The sequence below is a fragment of the Caloenas nicobarica genome, chromosome 11, assembly GCF_036013445.1.
Source record: "Caloenas nicobarica isolate bCalNic1 chromosome 11, bCalNic1.hap1, whole genome shotgun sequence".
In the NCBI taxonomy this organism is placed as follows: domain Eukaryota; kingdom Metazoa; phylum Chordata; class Aves; order Columbiformes; family Columbidae; genus Caloenas; species Caloenas nicobarica.
This window is the reverse complement of record NC_088255.1, coordinates 3864376-3874841: the sequence shown is the minus strand read 5'-3', so window position 1 is coordinate 3874841 and position 10466 is coordinate 3864376. Positions and strand designations below refer to the sequence as shown.

At 38.9% G+C, this 10466-nt stretch overlaps 1 protein-coding gene across 10 annotated transcripts in view; it reads left to right on the top strand.

Moving 5' to 3' along the window:
* Positions 1-2374: 2374 nt before the first annotated feature.
* ATP2B2 (ATPase plasma membrane Ca2+ transporting 2) overlaps positions 2375-10466 on the top strand; it is a 170583-nt gene continuing 162491 nt past the window's right edge. For all 10 annotated transcript variants that reach the window (XM_065642940.1, XM_065642939.1, XM_065642938.1 and 7 more), the window contains exon 1: positions 2375-2790. In XM_065642940.1, the coding sequence (XP_065499012.1) occupies positions 2592-2790 (199 nt within the window). In that variant the 5' untranslated portion in view covers positions 2375-2591. The remainder of the gene's footprint in view (positions 2791-10466) is intronic.

Below are 10466 nucleotides of genomic sequence, written 5' to 3'. Positions count from 1 at the left end.
TTAAACATCATGGCTGTTTTAGATACCCAGTGTTGAACATCTTGAAGTGTACTTCTTTTAGGAACAGATTCTTTTTTGCCCACTGGAAGTAAATAGCGGTCTGTCATTTTAGCTATTCATTATTATTAATGATGCCTCATTTTTCTGGGTATTCTTTTTCCTGATCACATCTGAGTCTGCTTTCAGATGTGGCTCTCAGCAGAAACTTATCATAGATGGAACCAGGAGGAGTTTGAAATGCTGATGTTTAGGAAAGAGAGGGCATATCATCAGTGGAAGTGGTGATCCGGTGCCTCTTGGGATGAAGTCTGTTTTACTGGACGTTTGTGACATTTTTATCCTGCAGTTTTTTCAAAAGAAGTTTACAGGCTGATGTTATTTCTATTCAGAATAGCAATCCATCCTGTTTAAAAACAGATAAAGCAGTAAATGGGTAAGGTCTTTCCTGCATGCTATACAGAAGGAATTATCTAGAAAAGAATTGATATGGTGAACACTGTCCAGCACAAAAGCATGGAAAGTTGAGTGGTGTTGACAGAGCAAAGTGTCTCCTCCTTGGCTATTGCTTGGCAAATGAAGGTGCTTTTTAATTACTACTTCCAGTTTATTGCTCACTGTAAGTGGCATTTTGTGCTGAAATTCTTCTTCACCTGTGAAATCAAAAAGTAATATGTGAAATCAAGGTTGGCATAAGTTCTTAGCACTAGAATATGTCAATAAGTAGGATGGGAGTAGGATGGGTAGAAGAAGCACGTAGCAGTTGACTGCTATTATAATTACAGTCTGTAATATTGTAGTGAAGCTTTGGTGCTTCCTTCTTTTTTTTTTTTTCCCCCCTGTTTGTTTTTGGTTTTTGTTTTTTTTTCCTTTCTTTTTTTCTTTTCTTCCCTCCACAGAAACCAAAGTAATGTTGAGTTTTTATCTGTAAATGAGAAGGCTGATAGAGGTTCAGGAGGGTGTGTTAGACAACTCCAAAGCAGATAAGGTCACTGTGGACAAAGAGGAATTAACACAGACAGCGGGCCTGAGCTTCGTCATGTGCAGAGCAATGGCAATGCCATGAGAGATCAGTGGAAATACCTAGCTTACATGTTATGTTGACTATATGTGGGAAAGAGATTAATATTGTTGCACAGCTATAAAACTGGGACTTGAAACACTTTGGGATCCTCTTTAGGTGTGTACCCATTTCCACTGCCTTTTGCTGTACCTAGACAGTTCAAACTATGCACTTTGCTGGGTTTGTCTAGCATTAGGCTGATGGCGTGCTCTTTTAAAGATCTTTTTTATTATGAGTAACTATTCTGAGACCAATAGATTAGACAGTGCACACATACACTAGCCTGCATGAGGCAAAAAAGAAACCTTCAATCTCTGTTAAAACTCTCTGTGCCACATATTATAATAGCTGGTTTCAGCAGTATTTAAATCAACATCATTAGAATATGGGGAGGGGAAATGGGTCTTAAAGGTTGGTTTTAGCAAGCAATCAGCTGTCTCCCAGGTGGACACCGCACATAGTTAAAAAATAAAACACACCAAAACCAAAGGTGTGTGTGTGCTGGCTCTGTGCTGGCGGGTGTTGAGGTGTGTTGTGAAGCTGTGTGGGCTGTTGGGCTCTCTCTCCACAGGCAATGCCGAGGGAGAGCAGCCCCACAGCTGCCCCATGTGAGCCGTGGCTCGGGCTGGGCCAGCCAAGGCACTTAAGTGTTCTATCTCTTGTCTGGGATGTGCTGACTTTCACAGAAGGCAAGGCTGCAAAATGTAATGTGTTTAAATGTATTCTGAATTTGTAACGGTAGCTTTAGTTTTTCTACCAGTTTTATTGTCCTTGCACTGAAAACCAGTTTTGCTTTAACCCGTTATGAAAACTAGTAGTGTTTAACTAATTTTTGTTACCTTGTAGCCTTTATGAGACAGTCTTTGTTCTTGTCAGATGAAAGATTGATGTGGCTGTATGAACCAGCGCACATACTGGAGGTGCATCTAGCATGCTGGATCGCTTACTTATTAATATTTATGAGCCATCTCAATTAGCGGGTGCTCTGGGCACTTGATTAAAGTAAGCAACACTGCTATTGGTGCTTTAGCTGTAGAGAGTTTTATCTAAGACAGAGCTGGTGTTATCCTTGCTGCTGATGCTCGCTCTGCTGACCTGCAGCGTTCTCCAGGACGTCTGCGCAGTGTTTCTGCAGAGCTTTTCTTAAATGACAAGTCAAACTGCGTGATAGAGAGAATCAATTTGAAATCCCCTTTGGTAAAGCGTTATTGCTCACTCTTGTAATGAGGCCTTTCTGTTTGTTCTCAAAGGTCCAGAGGAAGAAATGACCATGTAGATTCTACAGCTTGGGTGCAGCAGAATGGGAAGTGGTGAATGGAGTGGAGCTGGTCTGCAGCCTTGAGAGCAGCCGTTCTGCGGACCACTCGTCAGTCAGGGACACCTTGCACGCCAGAGGCATCCTCCACGTCGCTCGCCGGGCACACACTGGATTCTTTTTAATCTCTTAGGTTGGAATTCAAGATTCCTTCCATTTTTAAAGAGTTTTAAGATTGTATCAACAATAACAAGTGGAGCAATATAATCAGCAACCATGGGTGACATGACAAATAGTGATTTTTATTCCAAGAACCAAAGAAATGAGGCCAACCATGCAGGAGAGTTTGGGTGCACGCTGCAAGAACTGCGCTCCCTCATGGAACTTCGAGGAACAGAAGCAGTAGTAAAAATTAAAGAGACTTATGGGGAAACAGAGGGGCTCTGCAGACGTCTGAAGACATCACCAACGGAAGGTAAGTGTATTTCCCTTTAGTTGAATCAGGGGACTTTGCATAAGTTTCAAACCTGAACGCAATTCTTATGGCGCTGCTATTATTCCCAACAATAATAAACAGAAAGTTTTCACAGAAAGAAGATAAAAAAATGTCTAGCTGGGGCTAAAGCTAGCACGAGAATGAGAGGTGCTGTTTATTCAACCAGCTAAATGCATTTATTTTTCCTTAAAAGGCAGACAAAAAAATCAGCATCTGTTTTATTGGATTATAAAGAGGCTTTGACATATATGCTCTTGGGGGTAAGAAGATGCATACTAATTGCTTCAGAAGAATTTCTAGATATTTAGACATCTTGAGAATACAAAATGACCTTTTGAGAGAAACATTATGTTACTTTGTAGATTGATTTGGAAAAATATATATAGTTTGTGGTTACTAATCGTGACTTACTGTATTACCATAGAAAGTTTTGCCTAAATTACCAACATATGACTATCAATGTTTTTATTAGTTGGGCTTCTTTTGTATGTATAATTAAACTCCTTGCTTTCTTATGTTAAATAATACCAATCATGACTTCTCAATATCTATTCTTCTAAGTGGTTTTGGAGTTCTCTACCTAATCATCAGTCATTAGTCTAGTTTTCAACACTCATCCCAAATATCTCCTCATAAAACGTTGACAATGGTGGGATGTTTCCCTCTCCTCATGCAATTTTCCTATTCACCAATTCTTTCTCTTTTAAAGCAAGTAAAATTTAATTCTAAGGTTCTTTTTTCATCACTGTATTTTCATCTCCAAGGAATATTAACACTTTTGGAAATTACACAGTCTTTGAGTCTATAATATTTATTTTGTCTTGTAAAGGAGCCAAGATGTTAATTTTAAGTTTTCTTTTTCAAGAAGATGGAAGTTTTGGCTTTATTCCATTCTCTCCTTTCTTAAATTAATCATTTAGTTACCTCCTCGGTTTAAATGCTTGAAAGTCTTGAATTATTGGTGTAATGATAAACATGTCAATTGTACCGTCACATAGTGTGATATTATAAATTGCACTAATCGAAGAGTCCCAAAGGAGCAGCTGTCAATGCCTAGACTTCAAGCGAATTCTTCATTGTCCTACACTTGATCGTATACAGTCTCAGTATCGTTTAAACATTATAAACTGTAAAGCCGTGAACAGTACCTTTTCAGCAAAGGATTATTAAGCTGTATTAAAACAAGCAGCAAACTCCAGTAGTGCTTCAGCATTCCTGTGCAGTCATGTATTCCAGAGTAACTAGTGGCAAATGGGACATTTTGTAACGGATCTTTCCCATTTTCTAGTCCTGCCCAAATAGCTGATCCTTCCGACAGGACCTCTTTTCCTATCTGGAGATCGCTCCCAGTAGGAGTGCTGAGGAAAATGAGCCCCTGGCCCTTGTCTGGGGTTTCCAGCTGTCCGTCCGGCTTTCAGAGAGCAGCCTGGTAGCTGTTGCACACGAGAGAATCAGCTCCTCAGAGAATATGCAGCGATTCTGACATATCCATGACACATCTGGGGAATTCCAGACAGAAGTACAGGGTCTCTACATTTACCTGACAGAATAAACACTGATTTATAAATATCCTACCAGGGATTCAGCATCTTAAACATCCATTTGCAGTTTATACGATGTCAAAGCTGAAGTCTCGGTCTGGGTGAGCCGAGATCACTTCGGTGACTTCAGTAAAGTTTTGCCAACTCATTCTAGTGGTTACCTGGTCAATGTGAACTTCAAAGTGAATGTTAATTGCATTATCTGTTCAATTTGTGACATCAGGGAAACTTAATTCCTCGTATTGGAACAGAGCGTATGGATCCAGCTAGTGTGGCATGCTGACTCCAGCAGTAATCTATATCTGATACTTCAGATAAGGTAACTTTCCTCCGAGCCTGACGTGCGCTTCATCACTTGTGCATTAGGGAAAAACATTTCCAGCTTCAAATGGCAATCAGCATAGCCTTGGAATGAAGGCTCTGCTGGGTTTAGGCTTAAATTAGATCACATGATAGGAATTCCCAGTCACACTAAGTTTTCATCTTATTTATAATTGTTTTGCTTGGAAAAATAATTTTGGGAGAGAATCTCTCTGAAATATGTCAAACTCAGAAATTTTCATTTGAGAGAAAGTTTCCACAAGAAAAAACTTTAAAGGCTTCTGTCAAGCATCAGTTTAAGTCCCTAGCCGTTGTTTTTCTTGTATCCAAGCTCAGCAAGTAAAGTTAAAATACAGCGAAGAGGATATTCTTGAAGACATGACTATTCTTAGAAGAAAGAAACATAATAGTTTCTTACATGGAAATGAAATTATAATATTAAGTAGACATGATTTACAAAGAAAATATTGATGTGTAGTGGAAGCTCCCTTGGAGTTTTATCTCTTGGTATTTGCAGCAAACCGTGGATTCCCCGTGGGATATGTGTATGAAATCCCATAATTTGCCACTATGCCTGAAAATCAGTTTTCCAACCAGCCTCTTTTTTTGGTTAAACACAGTTAAGCGAACTTCCACTATTGGAGCGCTGCACATTCTTTACAGTTTTATGCGGAATAACAGAATAAGCATTACTGCAGGGCACTTCTTCTTTCAATAGACCAAATAAAGTCTTGCTGAGCAAGAGTCCTGGGTGTATATGAATGAAAGAGCAAAAAGGTCTTGACTGTAGAATTTGGTTCTTCTCAGCCCTGTAAGCTCTTTCAAAATTTATTTTCATAAAGTCTTTGTCATATTGTTTGGGTATGGCTTAAGTAGTCACTGGAACAGAGGAAAAATCTATCTTGGGAACAGGCACGTTATGATATAGTAAAACGTGCTCTAATCTGAATCTACTGCCTTACTTGATATTTAGAAAATAAATAGCAATTATCTCTGAGTTTACGCAGCAATTCATTTCCCATGTTAATATTTGATGTACCACCTATGGACTGGTAGATTCAGTTACAGTGAAAATGCCTTTTTCAAGCTCTGTTTTCAAGGTCTGGGACTTTGCAAGGTAAGATGTTTTATGTGGAACTCCAATTTATTTACACTCTTGTGAAGATACACTTATCAGTGTTTTCTGAACACTGTATTAATTCAGTGTGGTGAATGTTGAGTAGAATAATATTTGCATGCTGAATGAATTAATAACATTATTACGGATTACAAGGCTTCTTTAAATTTTCTTTGATCGCTTTTCTAACTATAGATGCAGTGCGGATCACAGCTCCCAGTTATGCCTAAGGGATTTCCTGCATTGAAGTGATTATATTATAATGAAAAGGTACCATTTAAGCGCTCATAAAAGGAACCTCCCCAAAATCTATGGAAATACTTTATATGAAATATACAAATACGTGTCTCCTTGAATTTTCTTTAAAAATATTTCTATTGAGATTAGTTTCACTTTCATTATTGCAGTAATACAGAAAATAAGCAGGATCTAGCTGTCATTTTGCAAACCAACGCTGGGCAGAGATGTGATGACAGTTGTATAATTTTCCGTGCAATCTGAGTCTCTGAGGCCCACTCGAGCATTAGTGATACCTTATAAAGGACAGCTGGTAAAACGTGATGAGTTAGTTGGATGAATACCAAATGAGACTGGAATCCACTATTTCCAACGCTTAACTGTGCTTTACCCACAAATTAGTGTAGTATTCACCAATTTACAGTATGTTTTTAATCTACATTTCCTTAATTTAACAAAAATGTTTATTCCTCATAAGAATATATTACTGAATTAATGACCATGATTTCTTGCTTAAAATACTTGGAAGCAGTAATTTCCAATGTGTGTCAGAAGTGAAGCTTGTTTTTTTTTTTTTATATAAAGAAAAAGCTTTTCCTGTGGTGGTATCTGTGTGATCAGGCCTGAAACAGCAGCTCCAGAAGATGTGACACGTTGGTGAGAATGTTACAGCACCACAGAAGTTGTTCTGTTGGTGTTTGTAGGTACCTGATGGGCTGAGCTTCTAGAAAGGGCCTGGTGGAGTATGAGAACATTTCAGGTGTGACATTATTATGTGAGCCGGTGGAACCTACTTTTAATATGAAAAAATGCGAGTTTGGGGTTTTTTTAAGCTGTAGTTCTCTTGGGATACTGTAAAAAATCTTTGTGGAACGGGAAAGTATTAGTTAGCAGTTAAATGATAAAATTTCTAGTGTAGAAGTTGGCTTTTTAATCATCGTTACTACCCTTTAGATACATGTTTGTTACATAGGAGATATGGACTGAGTATAAGTTACACTAACTGTGTAGGTGTATTTATTTTTCATTATTACAATCTAAAAAGCCTTTTACAATTTCAGCTATCAGATAAAAGATGAAGAAATACTGAATACAACAAAAATAACCACTTGCTTTTAGTACTTTTAACTTTCAGTTCCTCAAGCTTGCTTCTATAAAAATACACCTTTCATAACTTAATAGCCTGTTTTGAAGCTAATCTTGCTGGTACCTACTGAATTTCAGTTAGATGCACCACTATGTTGTTATATGTTAAGTTAGCTACAGATACGTAAATAATTTAGAAACAAATTGAGAAAGGAATGAAAGATACTTGATTCGGACAAATATAAGCTTAAAATGGAAATACAAAGTAATGGATTGGCAGAGGTAGAAATCTATTATATAAAACCACACTGTCAAAAATAGATCATGGAAATAAATAAATTGATAATAGCATCATTTTAGCTCTTGTTAGAAGAATACACTTGATCATGTGCAAACCACCAAATATTACATATAAGTTCAAGATTTTGTTAAATCTTAAGGTTTCTTAAATTCTATGTTAGGATTAATATTATGCTATTCATGCAATTTTGGTTTTTTTGTTTGTTTTAAAAAAACACCAAGCTATGTTGCCAGCTCTCCTAAAGCAGGTTTTAAGAAATGTGGTGGTGAGGCTGAGCTGGAGTACTTTGGAAATCTCCAAAGCAGCATCTTAAAAGTGCTGTACCAGAAGACCTGCTCATCCTCCATATAGATGGCCATGCTGTCTAATTCCTCATCCTTATTTCTGGTGTCAAAACATAACTTGTAGTTCAGGCCTATTTGCCAACACACCCAGGTCAGAAGCCAAACTCCAAGTACACATCTAGTCCTTATTTGTACATGTTCTCTCCGCATGGAAGAATTGCTTTAAACAATGAAAACAGCCTTCCCCATGAAAAAAACCTTCAGTATTTTCCTGATGAAGGCCTCCAAGGGTTGCATTTTGCAACACTTCTTTCCTACCTTGCATGGGAAAAAAAAAATGCCAACAAACTTAAAACTCATATTTCACCTGGCTGTTCATGCAGCGTGAAGTGTGGTTGAGCTGGTAAGAACTTGCGATAACTTGATGTTTTCCTGTGGTCACTTCAATAAACACTTGTTGCCTTTGCCGAGCTGCTCAGGTTCCTGCAAACCCCCTGGCATGTCCCTGCCTGCTCCTGGGAGCTGCGCTTGGCTGAGGTACTGCTGGCCATGGGAGGCTGGTGGGCTAAGAAGGAAGGCAGATTCTGGGCGCTAATTTTGAGGTTACTGTTGCAGCTGCTGAACCTCTGACAGGTACCAGAGATGGCTTTGTTCTGCCCTTACCTTTGGGGATGTGCCTGGGGAAGCTGGAACGGTGTGTCTGCCCCACCGGGAGCGGGAGAAGCACAGGAGGGGACACACGGAGTGTCTGGGGCCTCCCCTTCTGCACCTTCCCCGGCTGCCCCAGCTCTCTCACCGCAGGCAAAGAACCTGAAGGAATTATTATTTATCCGGCTCTTTGCAGCTTTGTTCTGTGGGGAAATGCTGGGGCTGACCCAAGTTCACATTAAACACCATTGTCATAGTAGGTCTTTCAAGATGGTAAACAGATGGAAAAAATCTTGGTGATATGGTTGTGTGTTAATAACTCATACGAGGCAAGGAGAGTTGCTTTGGCATACAGTGCCATCTCAATGTCCTGTATAACATGCCTGTTATATATATATATATATATATATATATATATGTGCTGTAGTACTTGGCCTTAGCGAGGTTGAAGTTGGCTCTTCCATTTTTGTGTTTCGCTGTGTGTATCAGCACAGTGCAGATGTTCTGAGTCAGGGATTTCTGCGCTGTACTCCTGGGATCCATGCAGACTCGGGGCTTAGATGAATTGGTTCTGTACATTTGACATTTCTTCTGTCTGCAGTATGTTATATATCCATAAAATAATGTCTACATGTTTAATGATTTGAGAGGAGTGCACAGAGCATTCTTGGCAACTGCAGTTATTTTCCTTATCTAATATTTCCATTGTTTGTGTAATGGAACAGCAAACATTCTTCCAAAGGTTACCCAAACACAAGCATCTCAAATGAATGGCTCAGATTTTTCTAAGTGATAAGTACAATTTCATTGCTCGTTTTGTTTCTGGGTTTTGGCATGTCTTGCCACTTGCTGATTTACTTTGACTTTGTTCATTTACTTGTAGAAAAATAGAGAAATATTGCATGATGCATTTTCCCCATGAAGCTTTTAAAAGGAATACAAGCTAGAACAACTCATTTGAGAATTTCAAATGGTTTGCAAAAAGCTTCCCTCTGTGTAACTGGTATTGCTTTAAAGCAAGGTCAGGAAAGGAAGAAAGCAAGTGAATTTATTCTGCCTGATGTACTAGGTAGCATCAGAGATTTTCTGAGGCCAGTGCTGATTTATTTATGTGATTACCTGGGATGTCATCGTCCTGCCAATGATTATCTTACTTCAGCAGGTGCAACGCTTTTAGAAAGAAAGCTATTTTCATGCAAACTGAATTCCTGTTCCCCTTAAGACAGTACATTAGATACGTGCAGGTGATGTTTATCGACTACGGACATGTATTCTGCTGTTCCACTTCAAATTTAGCTGAACAGAATAATAAATGGGTGTGAGATTTTGCATGGGTCTAATGTTCATTGTAATCAGCACAAATACAACGAAAATGTGTTATAAGCCACAAGAAAATCTGGCCCAGCAACTTGAAGTAATTATTTCTCTCTTTCTGAAGAGGTTATCGTAGGTTAACATTTGCCACAATGTATCATGCCACAGGTTTCTCCATGATCCTAACTACAATGATGCAATTCGGTGTGTCATTCCCTTTATACAAAATAATAAGTGATGGAAAGTGTTGCCATTATATGCTGCAGTCGATAAATGCATAATCCTAGTCTTAAAAATAGTGGTTTGAGTTTGTTGGCACATCTAGCTCATTTATTGTGTGAAAAAAAGATGAGGCCAGATCTTTAACGTAATAGTAACAGTGTACATAATGCTGGGGGAAGTAATTTTTAGATTTTTATAAACTCTGGCAGTTACGTCAGTTGTGGAAATTGCAAAGCGGGATTACGTTGGTGGTGCTCCCTCAGAAAAAGGCAATTAGTCCTTTGCTTGGAGGATCAAAAGGTGGTGTGTTGTGTGCACTTTCATGCACCTGTATCAAAGTGGCTTCTGTGCTGGGAAAGGAAAAGCTGTACGTTTTATCAGGAATGGGAAAGAAAGACCTGGAGGGAGGAGAGATGCGTGGAGCTGCTGCTGAGCTGGAGGCAGCCTTGCCTTTGCAAAGCAACCCATTTTCTGGAGAGCCCATGGAAGGGTAACTACTGCAGAGAGAAAAAACAATTGTGTGATGAATACCTGGCTTCTCTTGTAAGTGCAGGGCTTAGAAATCCATAAATATAGATAGTGTG